The following is a 17,038-nucleotide window of genomic DNA, read 5'->3' as shown; positions in this document are numbered from 1 at the left end:
TAATTCATTGATTTTTCTTATTTCTGATGATTATGATGACAACTTCTTCCAATCGCATCTAACATGTAATCAATGAGTAAATGAGTATATATTCAATATATATATACTGAATACATTTTGACTGTGTAGTCTCCATTTTCTAGTTTTGGTTTAAAAAGAAACATGGTTTTCGACACCATTCAGTCTTCCAACTACTGAAAGTCTGCTCGCTCGCTTCGCTCGCTTGCATATTGATATGCATGGTCAGCACAACAGTAATTCCATAGTTTACGTCACAAAAAACAGCAATCGAAAAAAAATCCCATCGTGATAGGAATTCACAATTACCATCAAATGTGATAGATGATTACATTATGTACAGATTTGTGTACCCCGTAGAACTTGATTTGGGGGTGCCCCTCAAATTTAGAATTTTCAGCTCAATATATTGCTCATCCACTGCTCGGACCGGGTTTCACCACTTATCTCATAATGTAATAAAGTACTTATATTAGGTGGCCATATAGAAGCTATCCTGAATATGCGGCGTATGGCAATTTTTTTCTTTTATTTTGTTTTTATTTATTTTTATTTATTCATTTATTATTATTATTATTATTTTTTTTTTTTTTTTTGGGGGGGGCATCCTGGTTGTGTCTTGGGGACATCTAGGAAAGTTAATAAAGTTGATTTGGTTTAGTTCTGGGGTGGCAACAAAGTAATGTGGGTTTCCAGGGAGGTAGCTCCCCTTAGAATGTCCGTTGTTATGGGAATTTCGTTACCTAGCAACCGTTAGTAAGGGAAGTGTTGGAAATTTTGGCACCACCCCTGAACATGATCAATGTGAAGGGAAGAATTATTGTGCCATGTTTGATACTTTAAGCATTTTCTGTGCAATAGTTGCTATTTTTGTACCCCTCGCCTAGACTATTATGCAGGGCCCGCTGGTAGAGCAATTTTCTAACTGAAGTGGCTACCTTGGGTAAATAAAACGTTATCATTATTTGTTTTTATTAAGTACAATACAATTCCTGCAAGCAAGGTGTGGACTACAAGTATTTCGATTTATTTTTTTTTTCTCTTCTTTTTTTGCAGAATGCGATTTTCGGACAATGAAAATGCATAACGAATAATGAACATGCATTAAGATAAAAGAAAATAGATAAAAAATAAACCATTAGATCTCTGATTTGATTTACTTTATTTTCTAGAGAAGGTAAACGTTTTAGAATTGGTATAGAGATGATACTAGATGTTTGGATGTATAAATATTGGGTATCAAGATTTCGTCAGCAAGCATGATTATCTTCTACATTCTTAAAATGATCAGTCAAGATGAAAAAATATGTTAATAAATATATATCCGAACGACACAAAGTGGTTAAAATCAACCATTTTTTTCATCAGTGCCTACCAGAATTTCTATTGATATTGACCTCTTTTTTTTTTGGGGGGGGGGTTAATGTACGAATCTAATTTAAGGAGATGGTAATGTACAGTTTAATAGACTCGGTGCGCAACATGAATTTGTATAACAAAAAGGAATGGGTTCAAAGTCCAACTGTCAAATTGAAGCAAACAAAGAAATGGCTGTGTACCAAAATAAGGGGATAATAGTAGGTACATTACAAACATAATTATAATGATTGTGGTGAAATAGAACATAGACGTTAGCAACTATACATGTAGGCCTACCCCTTCCTCCTCAGCTATAACGGCCTATGTCAACGACCTAATTATTAGTTGTTTGTGACTGTTTGGTATACCGTAATATTTCAGGATGCTACAACTGAAAACTCCATTTGTATGTAGAATCAACGATGTCTAGATTAATTTACAAAATGATAAGGAATTATAGTTATTTAAGAAAGAACAAACTTGTCTTTTGGATAGATAATCTAGTATTTGCCCTATTGACGAGGTATCTCTTGAAATTGAAATATATTGTTTTTCATTTCAAGTCCAGCTTCCATGAAAATAATATATAAATAAACAGAACAGACGTGTTTTTTTTTTCTTGTTCTTCTCGAACAAATTTTCCTCTTTTCACAATCAGTTTGGTTTGAAAGCTCATGAGGTAAAAACGAAATTGATTGTGAAAACAGGGAAAAAAATCGATTTGATTTTTACCAATCAGATGAATCTAATACTAAATAGGTGAATCTATTTACGGAGAGCCGTGTTGCTGTTTTTTTTTTCTTGATATGGATGTTTGATGGATGATAATGAAAAAACATTTGATGTCTGATTATTTGTCTTATACAATGACAATGTTCGCCTTGATCATAGACATTATATAGTTGTGGTATATGCAGTTGACAAAACTTTGATCTACTTTTTGATCATGCACAGAGATACGCCACGCGTAATCAAACATCGGTTTTCATTTCGAAAGAAACCCATTCGAAATTGGTTTTAAGTTTGCTTTGATGTCCTTTGAAACTTATTTCTGTCTCAATTTGTTTAACCATGAAATAACAGAAATTAATCAGAGTAGACCAATGTTTTTGAGGGAACAATGGCAATTAAAGGAGGACAAGGAGTAAGGTTGAAAAGAAGTGGGTGTGTGTGTGTGTTATTCCATACATAATTAATATCAATGCAAATAAACAAGCATACTTCGATTTTAATGAAATGTATTTGGGATATTGTAATATGAGTGCATTGGTCCATATGTATGTTTTGGCACGACTTTGATTAATTACAGTACATTCTTAAATAGAAGAGCAAATTTGGTTGAACCCAAGTTAAGAGGACAAAAACACGAGGGAGGAATCAAAAATATGATTCATGATTTATTTATTCATTGTTAATAGAAAATATAAAAGTATACGCTATGGTACACAAGACCCTTCTTTCTTTAACCGTCCATTGTATGGGCCTATCAGTGAGTGCATATGTGTAAAATATATTGTTTTTCTTGAAAATAAATAAACTACGAAAACTCCACGGTAGCTGCAGCAGTATAGTTTACCCCCTAAACTGAGATCGAAGCCTATTCAGATCGTGCAATCTACGCCTATCACGTGGATAATATTAATATTTCTATATAAACCAATCACAGCGTGAATTCCACAAAAATAGGAGTTGGCACAAATTGGGTCATGCCTAGACCTATATTTTACCTTGTCAGTGTTTGGAGTGTTTTGGACATTTTTTCTTTCTCTTTATTATTGTAGTTTTTGGTCGTAAATCTAATCCGTGGGGTGTCTGGTATATGATGGTTCGACAGAATTATGTCATTGAACTTTGCTCCGAATTTAGACCCAATACAAAGTCTGAACGCTTTTAACGACACGCAATATATTACATGCTTCGATAGACTCAACGCACAACAAAGAGATGGGTAGTTATCCTGGTTCAGGGGCTCTCACCAAAACAGAAGCTGGTATGGTGTTTTACGGTTAACTCTTGGTGTTCAGCCGCGAGGCCCCTGCCACAATCCCATTCGGTTGAGCTAGTCGCTTCTTGATAGCTATGGTTCCCGAAGAGCTTGTGGTTGGTGTAGATAGCCATGAACTGGTTCCAAGATATCAATCCACAAGTTAGGAGATTCAATCAGAATCACTTACCAGAAAGATTCGTTGAAATTACTCGCGCTTCCGATCTCTGATTTCCAGCCCTTCTTGTTGGTTGCGAAGCAGGATACTGGTGCTTGGAATATTCCGAATTTATAATTCCACTTTGCCTGACAGAGGATAATGTCTTCGAATCCTTCCTACTTGAACTTGTAACATCCTCAAGAACTCTATGTATGTATCTTTCTCTCTCTCTCTCCAGTGCTGAATTTAAGAAACAATGGATCAAAAACTACTTCTTCCTCCAGCGTACTCGCCGACCACCGAAGAACTGAAATCACCCGTGGGGCAGTTGCCGACGAGATTGGCGCCCATTTTCACGGCGCCACGGAAATCATGTGAACACGATCGCTCTCGTGGGGGACTGTGTCGCACTATCGTCCTCTGTGTGCTGGCCCTGGCCATCTGCGCCGGGTTTGTTTTACTCTACTTCCAAATGAAGGACCTTCAGCGTCAGGTCCAGGAACTACAGTTGCAAGTGGAAGAAGGAAGTGATTGGCAATTTGATGAGTATGGAACACCTTCAGAACAGGGTAATCATGACGAGGTAAGTGATACACAACTTTAAAAGAGCAGTTGTTATCGTATACATACATCTTTATTGTTATTTCTACGCCTTCGGCACAGTTAAAAAGGATAATACAATTTTGGAATTAGCCGTGAATGGATAACGAATATCGTGACGTAATGTAGCTTGTTCTTTTTAGGTGCAACTAAAGAGTGAATTGCAAACATGGTAAAAAGTTCAAATAGCTCTTACAAACTTCATTGGCATATGTGTGGGAGTAGATCAGAGGTTGCTCCATGATAGGACAATCTAAAAAAAAAAATGATTGTCATAATAAATTAGATTTTTAAAACGTCAACATCGATCGAATTTAAATCATGTATAGTGTTGGTTTCGCGGGGAAAATATGACGTAGACAAAGAGCTGTACTGTCTGCATATTCTTACTCAGTGACATTTAGCATGTTTAGCTTTTTATTAACATAAAGAGAGCAGTAAAGTTGTGTTCTATTTGTATAGATCAAAGATTTTTCTTTCGATTTCGTGATATTTATTTGTAAGTATTTAACCAGGAAATTCATGATCTTGTTTGTTCAATTTCATAAAGGTCATGAGTGTAACTGAAATGAATGCAATCAATAATAAAGAGGTAATGTTTGTACAAATAAACCATGATAATTATCATCGATGTTTATATCATTATTTGCATGGGACCAATATTTTGTATTCAACCAAATTATCTGTAAAAAGGTCATAATTTTATATTCTCAATTCGTAATGATTTAAGAGTCATTGTGTGTCGAAAAATAGCAACACCTGTATTAATGTGCACCTTGTATCTAATCTTTACATAAAATATTATAGTTGCCCTATCCGATTTCATTAATAAAATAAGATCAGAATAGACATGTAAATATTTCTCTTCATCTTCGAAAGTCGTTATCAATGTATAATTATTTTCTGAATAAAGTCATATTGTAGCGCAGCAGTTACACACTAAGATAGATTGGGGTTCAAATTTGAATCCTAGGGGTTTGTACAATAGTTGCACCCCTGGGTGCAATTACGCTCATTTTGTGCTCCTTAAAGGGTGCAATGATAAGCACAGGGTGCAGAGATGAACCATGTAATAAAGATTCAAATTTGAACATTTTTTTAATGTCTAGTATTACGCACCTTAAAAGGTTAAAATGTGCACCTTTGGAGTTGTAAATTAGCATTTCTTGGAGCAAATAATGATAAAAAGGTATGTTTTACACCTTTCTCCACTTAGGGTTTCAGATTACACCCCACAAGGTTGGTGTTTCATTTTGGGTTCAAAGCTTTCTTAGTGTGTATATAACAATTATGATCATAATAATGCATGGGCCTGTGCAATCGATGTAGTTGACTTTGTAAAGAGAAACAATTTGTAAAAGATACGATGGTTATTCATGAATACATTCATCAATCTTTGAGTAAATTGTACTAAAAGTTATCTTAAAATGTTGGGCTACAAGCTTTGTCTAATTTTTCAGAAAAAAGTGTTAATACACACTGAGAAATAAGGGGTTCAAATTTGCACCCTAGGGCCCGTATTCTGAAGTCGGGTTTAACTTAAACCAAGGTTTAAAGTTGTGGTTTAACTATGGAAAGCCATTTGTTACATAAATCTATAAGAGTAGAGGTTCAATGTATCAGCTCATTTGACTCCCAAAACATTATTAACTGCCTGGAAAGGATAAGTATGACAGTTGTCATCACCATTAAAGAATTAGTAAAGAGCACAGTAAACATGAGAAGCATTCACTGAAAACAAATTTTGATACATTTGGCTTCCCATCATTTTAGCACAGAGTTAGACCATGGTCTAAGTTAAACCTGACTTTAGAATACGGGTCTAGGGGTTGGTACAATAGCAGCACCTTGCACCTGGCTAAGGGGTGCTAAATGAGTGCAGTTATATACTCAATATTTTGTGCAACGTTATATATTAAGCACATATCTTGAAGAGATGAAATAAGGCTGAAATTTGAACCTTTTGTAATGTCAAGTATCATGCATCTTAAAATGTGAAAAGTTTAGGCTGCAATTGACAATTTCCTGGTGCAAATACTAATAAAAAGGTCGATCTTTGCACCTTTTCCCACTTGAGGTGCAACATTATACCCCCAAAAAATGGTTATGTTTCATTTGGGATTCATAATTTCTGAACGTGTTTATCATTGATTCAAAATTTGCAAAAACTTATTTATTGGACATGTTCAACGCTACTTGTTGGTATTAAACATGTGTCTTTATGGCATGCAGGTTATGGGTCTCGATCCGTTCTTTGGAAAGATTGAAGAACGGTCCTTAACATGAGAGCTGGAAACTGGAATTACTCTGTGTTTGCAGCGAGTTGACGGTTTTATGATAACGTAAACCGTGGCGTATATTATGGTATACACCTTTTCCCTATAATCGTCAAATGGATCTTGCTATTTTTATACCTGTCCAAAAGAAACGTGGAAACCTTAAAAGTTATCCTACACGAAGTAGCTTCTATATACTTATTGTCTGAATTGATACGAATCCTGACAACTTTAAATTAATACTTTGGTGACACCTTGAAACGGAAAATCGAAAATAACTTCATTATGGGAATCACTCAACTAGCGTATAAATGGGGGCGTGGGGGCTCTAACCCCCAACAAAATTCCACGACAAAGAAACAAAACACAAAAAAAGGGAGGAGAAAGTGAAAAAATAAGGGGTGAAATGTAATTTTAATGCTGGTTATTATATCAAAATGTATCCCCCAAATGAGGTTATTATATCAATCAGGACCAAATTTTCCCACCTAAGCCCCGTTATTGTGTCCCTTCAAATTGTTGGCTCATTAAAAATGGCACTCCGCCAAAATCTCAGAATGATTGTAATCAGCAAAACACAAACTTTATTTTTAGGATGCTTTAGTCTGACTTTTATTCGAACAACCTGACCCAGTTTGGTTCGATTGGAAATATTGTATACTTCGTGGGGGATGAGAGAGTGCATGGTAAATCATGCCTTAAAAAATTACAAACCATTATCTTTCATTGATTACGATACAATGATATCAACTGAATCAAATTCATCAGTACCGCCCGTTCGGCCTCCCCCGGGGGCATATTCATCATTGACCGAATCTTACCATGAAAGAGATGCGGAGGGCTTAATGTTAACCAAACAAAGAAATTATGCTTTCAATTTTTTTTCATGATATTTTTGGAGGACATCTGGGAGCGTTTCACGAAAGGATTTGTCGTATCTTTTATCCGAAAGTCACGTTTTATTCGACAATTACCATAGTAACAGTGCTTCTCAGCCAATCAGAATCAAGGAACGCTATATCAGATCAGACAATTATATTTGTCGGATGAAAAATGTTTAAGAAACGCTCCCCTTGTCCACTGCATTCACTGTAAAAAAATATTGGGTAAAATTTTAACCAGCACGAGGGTAATTATGTTTCCAACAAATTGTGGGCAGTATTTTACCCAATTCGGGAAGCATATTGTCCAGTAAGATTAAAAAATAAGCAGCAATTATTTTAGAATGGGCAAAATTTTCATCACACTGGATAAATTAAAAATACCCGAAAGAAATACCCAATGTTGGTTGGACACATAATTACCCTCATGGAGCATTTTTACCCAATATTTTTTTTTAGAGTGTATGAGTTTTCTTCGAAAGCCTTATGGTACAAAGAATGTTAATCATGCACATCACCCCTGTTCTCCCGGAGTTGCGATGGCTACCAAATCAAGTACAACAAAATCCAACTCTATAACTGTCAAGGCTGTCCATGCATGGTTTAGCTCCAGGATGGCCTCCCTCATAGAACAACTCCTGGTTTGCGTCCTTGGGTTGCTCTCTGGGTTGCGCTCATCTGGTACTGGTGTTACTCTTCATACCCGTCACATACCTATTGAGACCGCCCCTCCCCCCCCCCCCCCGGGGGGGAGGGGGGCTACTCGAATTTTACCGTGACACATTATGTTCCACACCAAAGTCGAAAATAGGGGGCTCTGGAATTCAATCATGAAAATCTTGGTCTTCAAATGGGAGTCTCCGTCTCATGGATCAACGATTTCTAAAAATGCAATGCCTTGGAATTGACCATTTCAAACATGAGGGTCTCGTGAGAAACTCGTGGTATAGCAGCTATGGTAGCGCACTGGAACGAGAAACAACACAAATTTGAGGGTTTCTGGAACGGGGGAAAATAGGAATTTCTATGGCTTTCTAAATTGGTGATGCTCTTGAACGGAAATTTAGGCTGACAATGAGGGTCTCAACTGCGACACATACGTATCATACATTCATACTAAGTATAGCCCCCCCCCCCTCCCGGGTGGCCTTTTTATCTATTCCTCCATATGCCTTTGGAATTCCCTCCATTCTCTCCGTGAAATTGACAGCATAAAAACTCTTCAAATCGTCCGTCCAAAACTCGATTTATTTCAGCAAATGTGCAGCGGGATAATAATTATCTCGAATAATGATTGGATGACCTTGAACCTATGAATGCTGTATGACGCAATAAAATATCATAACTTACTTATTTTACTTCCGATTTTGATGAAATTTTCAGTGTTACGCTTGTTTTATTTTTATCCTTTTATTCCAATTAACTTTTGTTTGGGGGTGGACTTGTCCTTTAAGACATGAGTGAAGTTTTCTTAGTCCAGAGAGTAGAAAAGTTATAAAGGCCGCCGAACACCGTACGATCGGTCTGCGACCCGATTTTGGAATGAAACGTAGTAGAATTTAATGCTATATATTGAGACATGGAATATCTTACTGAGAAATGTTCTATAAATCATCGTACGAATACCTTTTTTCAAATATGTGACTATGCTATCATCTTTATCAGAATAAAAGCAAATTTAAGATCTAGTCGTAATGACGTCATAGCAATCGCAAGATTGGCTACGATTTGATACTAACTTGGCCTGTACTCCAAAATATAGTCTTGCAATCAACTACAATTGTTATGATATTACTATTCTTACAGTTAATTTTAACCTCAGGTAAAAAACACTTTTCATTCACATTTTCCGAAAATGAGCTAAATGAGATTTGTTGCAAAATCGGATCGTAGACCAGTCGCAAAATTAGGTGTGCGGAGGCCTCAAGATTTAATGACATGAGTTTGTGTAGCCTACATGTGACTAAACATTTCTGAACAGGAAATCGCTTGAGAGGGCGGTCTGCTATGTACCAATATAGATGGCGCCATTCACATTCGTATGTCAGAAAAAGAAGAACATCGCCATACAACTGTTGTAAATGCTCACGAAAGTTTCTTCGTTTCTGTATAAAGAATGCTAATATTTTTCTCTTTTTTTCTTGTTCCAGACTCCAGATTCCGACAAAGCCGATTCTGATGGTTCCACACACTACAAAAAGCATACGAGAGGTACGAGTTGGTCCTTATTAGCTTTCGTGATGGTAGAAAAATTGTAATAACTGAAGTAGTAGCGGAAGTGGTAGCAGCAGCAGTAGAAGTAGTAGTAGCAGCAATGGTAGTAGTATTAGCAGTAGTAGTAGTAGTAGTATCAGTAGTAGAAGTAGTAGTAGTAGTAGTAGTAGTAGTAGTAGTAGTAGTAGTATTAGTAGTAGTAGTAGTCTTAGTAGGGTTTTTGTGTTGTCATTCTCAAAAGTTTCATCCTATGAATATAAAAAAATTACTTTGTAGGATACGTGAGGGTTCAATACGCCTATAATTTAAAGAATTCCATGTTAATATTCACTTCTTGATTAAAAATTGATTATGAGTATGTCCATCTGAGCATTTCAACTTTGCCTCATTCTTTCCTTTGTTTATTTCCTCTAGAGAGGCGTTCAATCAACGGTAACCATGGTAACGGAGGTCCGAGAAGACGTTTATTTCGACCTATGCAAGGTATTTTATTGGACTTAACTTCATAATTGATCATGTTATTGGTCAGTGATTTTCATTTCAAAGCCTTACTTTTTTATTTTGCGTCATTGATATTCGATTGAACATGAATTTCTGCCATCTTGGGAGCGTGTTATGAATGGATTTGTCGGTTATTTTATCCGATTGTTACCATAGTAACAACCATAGTAACAGTCATGCACACACGAAAATCAAGGAAAGCTGTCAGATTTGAAAACTTGTCTTGTCGGACAACAAAATAATGTTGATGAAACACTCCCCAGGTTTCATTCCTGTGACGTCGCAATGCTTAGTTCAACTGACGTCATCAGATATCACGTGACGTCAGTAATTCATGTCTTTATAATCACTGTATGTTATTGACAAGCTGATCCTTTATTCGTTATTTGCTATGATTTCATGATATGGTTCAGATAATGTTTGGTTTGGCTTCTCAAGGCCAGTAAATTCATTTCAATATTTATATTTTTGATAAGTACGCATACTCTAGATTTTAATTATTTATTCGTTTTCATAATGTCCTTTTCTTTGATATCTAATTCGATATGTAATAATGATAATCATGATATCATTTTATTATCTATTATTATGATGTAAATTATGATAAATTAAATTATAATGTTTTTTTTTATCAAGGCGTTCAAAATAATACCACACATAATATCAAATGTGTTTGCATATACAATACAGTGTGCAAAAATAATCAATTATATAAACAAAATAGTCATTATACCAAATGAATCCAAAATAACGATGTGAGCATAAACTTACATGTACAACAACGTACTGTGAACAGGAAATCAATTAATGAAATAAAATGAAATGATGATAATAGGCATTTGTATAGCGCCATCTATCTTGAAATATATTGTTTGAGGCATACAAGAAAATAAAAGAATAAAAAAAAAGTTTGGATGAGTGTAATCGTGTCAAGACCTGATAATATTGTTAAAAAAAGATCAGGCTTTTACTCGCAGAATGGCATTTCCTTATCTTCATTTTGATTTTCATTCTATTTTTCAATTTATTTTTAATATATTTTTTTCAGTTGGAGATCCTACGGCACACGTTGTTCCGCTCGCCTCAAGTCAGCCGCAATCACATATGTATCCTGCAAGTGAGTAACATTTATTGAAATTCACAATAACAGTCTACTTTCAGATGCTTTTGAAATTTGGAAGAATAGATATGCTAGAATCGATAATGGTATTTTTATTTCCGTTGGTATCATTCCTGTTATTTTTGGGGTGTTATTTCTTATAGTGTTAAAATTAAGATTGTTCCCATTGTTATTATTGTTATCATTATCATCATTGTTTTATTAATATTAGCAGTATTATTATTATCATTATTATCATTATCATCATCATTATTATTATTACTAGTATTAGAAATGTTGTTATTGTTACTTTTATTATAATTATTGTTATTTGTAGGAGTGATAGTATTATCGTAATAGATGTAAATATGATATTATCCTTATTATTATTGATACCACCATCAAATATCATCTTTATTGTGGGGGTGTCGTAGTCTAGTGGTTCTGACTCTTTTCTTTCAATCTGAGGGACGTGGGTTCGATTCCCAGCCATGGCGTGTTCTCCTTCAGCAAAAAAATTACCTATGTTGTGCTGCACTCAACCCTGGTGAGGCCGTGAATGGGTACCCGGTAGGAAGAAATTCCCCGAATGCAAGAGCGCCTGTAGGCAGCAAGTTTATAAGCGGGGTAATAATAATAATAACATTATTGTAATGCGCATTTGAGTATATACAGTACAATAAAGAAATTGCGCAATATAAATGTATCATTATCAATGTTCATTATATCTTTTTTTTTGCAGGTGCGTGGTTTGTTTGGACCGACCAAGAAAGCAACTCCCACGCCAGCATCCCTCTCCGAATGAACAAATTCTTAATTGCCCCTCACGCAGGATACTACTACATTTACGCCCAAGTTACCATAGAAACGTGTAACAACAATACCTTAGGAAGAGGCCATAGTCTCTACGTGAAAACGCACTGTGGACGGCAAATCGAAAAGAAGTTAACCCATACACAGACAAGCCCGTAAGTAAACCAATTTCTGGTTCGGTGTCGCTTTTTTTTTATAGGGGATGTTCATCCTGACAGAAAGTTGGTTTTGATCAAAGCAAAGAAAATAATCTAAAGAAAACTATTGGTGAAGGTTAGATCAAAATACATTAAAGAATAATGGAGTTGTTGATTTTCAGTTTTTATTTGTGACGTCTGTTAGACGTCATATACGAGCAGCTCTCCCAGACATAACGGAAAACATCTCCATAAAGTCTTTTTTTATATGGAACATGAACATAAATATTTTTTTCTTATATAGGAGGTATGAAATGGTATGTCAACTGATATGTCCCTCCCATAAATGAAATCACGTTCAAAATTTTGAGAAAATTGCATTTGAAAAAAAAAATCATATCACGCGACAAACGAAACGAAGGAGCTGCGCGGCTGCATTTTCAGAAAATCATAATCACAGAGTGTTGCTGCCCTCTACGTTTGTTGGCAGAGAAAAATAGCCCGGTACGATGTGAGAGCCTAAAAATATGTCCATTAAAATCTTATTTGAAAACTCTTGTTTGGATGCTCCCCAGGGAGTGGAGAAAGTGCATACATTGTGTGCGGGAGAAAACCAAAGTTTAATGACCATGATCTTGTGGTCAGCGTCATCAAGCACTAGAAGCAGAATATAATTATTATTTATTGGTATCGTCTTACAACTTATCCCCATTCTTTCATATTTCCAGGGCTTTCAACATGCTGCGCACCTGCACTTACGATTCTAGTTACACAGGAGGCGTGTATTACCTGGAAGCCAGTGACCACGTCGGAGTGAAACCTTTCGTTCCCCTTGGCTTCGCGGAGTCCCGCCTCCACCTCACAGAAGATAACTCCTACTTCGGTATGATCCAACTGTCGAAGTTCGAGCGAGGAACGCGGGGAGATTGTAACTTACAAATTCCCCAATTTTAAGTTGTATATTTATTGGCCCTTATTCTGATGTCAAATTTAACTTAGACCATGGTATATCTCTGTGCTAAATTTATTGGAAGCCAAATATTATTTTTTTAAAGTTTCGTTTACATGTATGTTTCTGTGGTGAACTAGAGCTGATAAAGAGAAACTGTTAGATATTTATGTCCCAATTGGCTACCCATACCCAAACCACAATTTTTGACGAACATGGCCAGCAGGGACAGCCATCTGGCTTTTTCCAAGGAGAGGATTTGAGAAACAAAAAAGGGGGGTTTCACTACAAAATGAAGGTCATTTTGGTACAAAGAAATTTGACAAGCAAAACAAAAAAAGAGTTCCCTATAAAATGAGGGTAATTTGGGGTCGGCTCTAAAATGTAGGTGATTACTTTTCTTTACTTGGCAGCCCAAAGGGGGGGGGGGGCCGGGGCTTAAACCCCCTAACCCCCCCCCCCCCCCCCCCCCCCACCGTAGGCTCAGCAACTGACCATAATTATTTTAAGTTAAAATATCTGTTCAAAACTCGGTCCAATGAATAGATTTTGAACTATCCCTGAACTCTTTATAATTGATATCATCTTAAAGGGTTCGTGTTCAACCGTTCGAAGGTCAACGCCAATTGGTACGACCTGAACTAAAACACTATTCATGTTATTTATGACAACAGTTTCCCATGGGCGGGATGGGAAAGTGTCATCATGTGACCACTTTTGTTTTCTTTGTCCCCACTCCAAATAATGCCTCACTAATAATTTTAATATTCTATTTTCATCATAGGCTGAAATCTATGCCGTTTCTTCACATATAGATATTGTTGAAAAGTAGTTTTCCCCTGATTTGGGCGGTTATCACAGTAGGCATCGCCTATATAGCCGTGACACAAAGCCCCTAATATTTAAGGGGTTTTGCGTAGAACAAAACAGATCCAAATAGACCCTACTTATATTTTGATGGTCTTATCCATGAATATTGAAGATCAAAGATCTTAGACATTTATTTATTGTTCATCTTGATCTGAAGCGATTTATTAAAAAATCGCGTCGTACGGTTGGAACGTGTAGTGTGCGGCTGGCTTTAAATTACTACAACCACCCAGAGCCATGGGAACGATATCAAGAGGAGGTGCTGGTTTGAGGGGAAAAAATGGGGGAACATTTTTCAAGGTTTTCACTGTGTCTCCAGAATGAAGGTGGTTTTGTTCAGGAAAAATTTGACAACCAAAAAAAAAAATCCAAATTGAAGGTAATTTTGGTAATGCCCACAGTGTACACACGCAGCACCCCCAGGCAAGTCACGGGTACCCCAGCACCCATCCGCTTCCCACGGCCATGAAATCATCATTGATTTATATAGCTTGCACTTGGAGCACGTGAAGCTATTCAATCTGAGAGGTGACATTTGCTAGTCATTCGCCCTCGTAGGAATAGGAATCGAATTATTTGAAATATGTTTGTTCTCTTATTTTTTGTAAATAATACTAAGATACGTTTTCTTATAGTTTATCTGACTCTATTTATTGTACATCTTGATTTTAAAGATTATTCAGTACTAACGAGCCCCGCCCATTTCCGTCTTATCATATACGAATCCCGGGGACATGGGGGGGGTGGTGGGCCACTGTCATTACAAGGTGGACACTAGGCCATGATCATCCATAAAAGCACGTAAAATGGTAGTTGTGTTTCACGATTGTACGCCCGTACAGTGAAGGGTAAAAAATGCCAAAATCGGAGACAGTGGGACATGCTTTTCAACCTTTCATGACAAAAGAATATTTGAGACATTATTAGGGGGGGGGTGGCAAATTGATTGATATGGGTAGTCGTAGACTGAAGCATGATCGGTTATAGGTCTTTTTTTTTTCAAATCCATTTCATGGAAGAGATTGGCGTCCACCTTATATTTACAGTGCCCCCCCCCCCCCTCTTCCGGACACGATGCCCCTGAACCCCTCGAGGAGATATATATTCTTATACTTGTCGTTCAATAATAAGTATTATTACTTCCAATACAAAGCTACGGCATTGGATTATTGAAGGCAAAAAATTCACATAAATTATTGGACGTCGGGTGTTATAATGCTCGAAGTCACGGTCATGTATTTGCTGAAGTAGCGTAATGAGCCAAAAAAAATCTTTGTCGTGGTTTTTTGCCACGCAACCCCCCCCCCCAAATCTGTATGCCAGTGCTTAAGTTATTCCAGTCATTCATTTTTTTATTCTTACAATATGGCTATAATTTTTCGAGAACACAGAAATCTAATCGACTTTGGAGAAATTATAGCTACAGGCATGCTAGAAGAAGCATATACTATATGTTTTGCATTTTCTGGTCTAAATAAATAGGATGACGTAATTTCTTCTCCATTTTGATGATAGAAGTGTTTTAAAGTAATACGAACCAGACCTCTTCCTTCCTATTTCATTATCAATCCCCCCCCCCCACTTATTAGAAAAAATATCATTAGAGGTACGTACCACTGCGCCCGCAATCGTTGCTGAGATTTTTTTTTTCATTTTTTTTTACCCCTACTGAGATTTTTGTATGATATAATGTATATATACTGTACATATAATTATTGTATGTATAAAAAAGTTTAATTCCTTTAAGAAGCAGCTTATGAAATATATTTTGATGTGAAAGTTTTGTGGTCCTCTAGTGTTCCCTTTGTGAAAAGATTACAAATGTAACTCGAAATCTCTTCTGAGTTTTCTTTTAAAAATACAAATTCTTCAATCATTACTAAACCGTGAGACAACGTTGATAGTTTGTAATTGTTAGAGTGTCCAGAAGCAGTCATTGATGATGTTATGCTTTGTACTGTTGAATCTAATAAAATATGTATTGTGTACAAAATATAGATGTGACTGAAATGTATTTTGTTGTGAGTGAAGTATGATTGCGGGAGAAAAATAAGACTTTATTGACAAGTTCTTAAAAAGAATGCAGTGTCAGGATATTCAGTATACTCACATAACAGTGTGCGTAGTGAAAGCTGTTATTCATACTGTTGAAATGATCAAAATTTAAAGGGGAATCCTACCCGAAAAAAAACTTGTTTTTAGAGGAAAAGGAAAAATCAGACAAGTTAAATAGGTAAAAGTTTGAACAGTTTCGGACAAACAGTAAGAAAGTTGTGAATTTTTAAAAGTTGCCAAATATGGCAATCACTTTACCCATTGGAGACTTTAACTTGGCAGCCTGTGATGTCATAGTGATGTAAGGCAATGACGACTCTTTCATATACTAAAATGACTATTATCTTATTTTTTTCAAAATTTTGACTTCAAATTATATTTTCTTTCATGAGGACATAATGAACTATTTGGTTTATACTTAGATTACTGTCCCAGGAGCACTGGCGTACCTAGGATTTTCCAGGATTTTCGTCAGGGGGGGGCAAAAAGGTCTTTCAAGCTCGTCAGGGGGGCAGGGATACATGCATGGGTGGTGGCTCGTCAGGGGGGGGGCAGACTGCCCCTCTGCCCCCCCCCCCCCCGTAGGTACGCTAGTGCCCAGGAGGATGGATACTTAATCATTGGCGGCGGAAGCAAAAAAAATTAGGGGGGACCACAAAAAAATTTAGACAAGCAAAAAAAAAAAAAAAAAAAAAAAAGGTTATCAACCAAAAATTTTAGGGGGGACGCCGGAAACAAAATTGACAAGCAAAAAAAAAAAAAAAAAAAAAAAATTGAAAGCTACATAATTTTAGGGATCTCAATTTTAAAGCAGTGATAACTTTCTTATTGCTCGTCCGATTTCTATCAAACTTTCATCATTCTGTTTCATTTTCTTTTCGCCTTTCTAAGCGCAACATATGACCAAGGCTGGATTCCCCTTTAACTAGGTTCACACTGCGCATTGAACACCTCTACAATGTAGATATGCAGAGCGTACACAATGGATTTTGCGAACGAATTCACACTTAAAATGCTCAGATTTGTTTCTTTTATGGTACTTAACTCCCGTAGGAACTCGGCATTTTGCTGGTATTGCGCCAAGCTGGTATATAACCAATTCATATGAAAATTTTAAGCAGC

At 36.4% G+C, this 17,038-nt stretch overlaps 1 protein-coding gene across 1 annotated transcript; it reads left to right on the top strand.

Moving 5' to 3' along the window:
• The first annotated feature begins 3,290 nt into the window (after positions 1–3,290).
• LOC129279005 (uncharacterized) lies at positions 3,291–15,856 on the top strand. Its single transcript, XM_064111366.1, has 6 exons — positions 3,291–4,104; positions 9,429–9,489; positions 9,907–9,975; positions 11,042–11,110; positions 11,835–12,060; positions 12,771–15,856. Exons 1-6 carry the CDS (start codon positions 3,778–3,780, stop codon positions 12,994–12,996), a joined length of 978 nt encoding a protein of 325 aa, XP_063967436.1. The 5' UTR covers positions 3,291–3,777; the 3' UTR covers positions 12,997–15,856.
• The last annotated feature ends 1,182 nt before the right edge of the window (positions 15,857–17,038 follow it).

This window comes from Lytechinus pictus, chromosome 16, assembly GCF_037042905.1.
Source record: "Lytechinus pictus isolate F3 Inbred chromosome 16, Lp3.0, whole genome shotgun sequence".
Taxonomy (NCBI): Eukaryota; Metazoa; Echinodermata; class Echinoidea; order Temnopleuroida; family Toxopneustidae; genus Lytechinus; species Lytechinus pictus.
Note: the sequence above shows the minus strand (reverse complement) of the source record. Positions and strands in the feature narration are given on the sequence as shown.

Bases quoted from the DNA above. Each gene is read 5' to 3' on its own strand.
- LOC129279005 (XM_064111366.1), top strand. From the start codon at position 3,778: ATGGATCAAAAACTACTTCTTCCTCCAGCGTACTCGCCGACCACCGAA. The intron at 9,490-9,906 runs GTACGAGTTGGT...TATTTCCTCTAG, and splicing joins CTACAAAAAGCATACGAGAG to AGAGGCGTTCAATCAACGGT. The intron at 11,111-11,834 runs GTGAGTAACATT...TTTTTTTTGCAG, and splicing joins ATCACATATGTATCCTGCAA to GTGCGTGGTTTGTTTGGACC.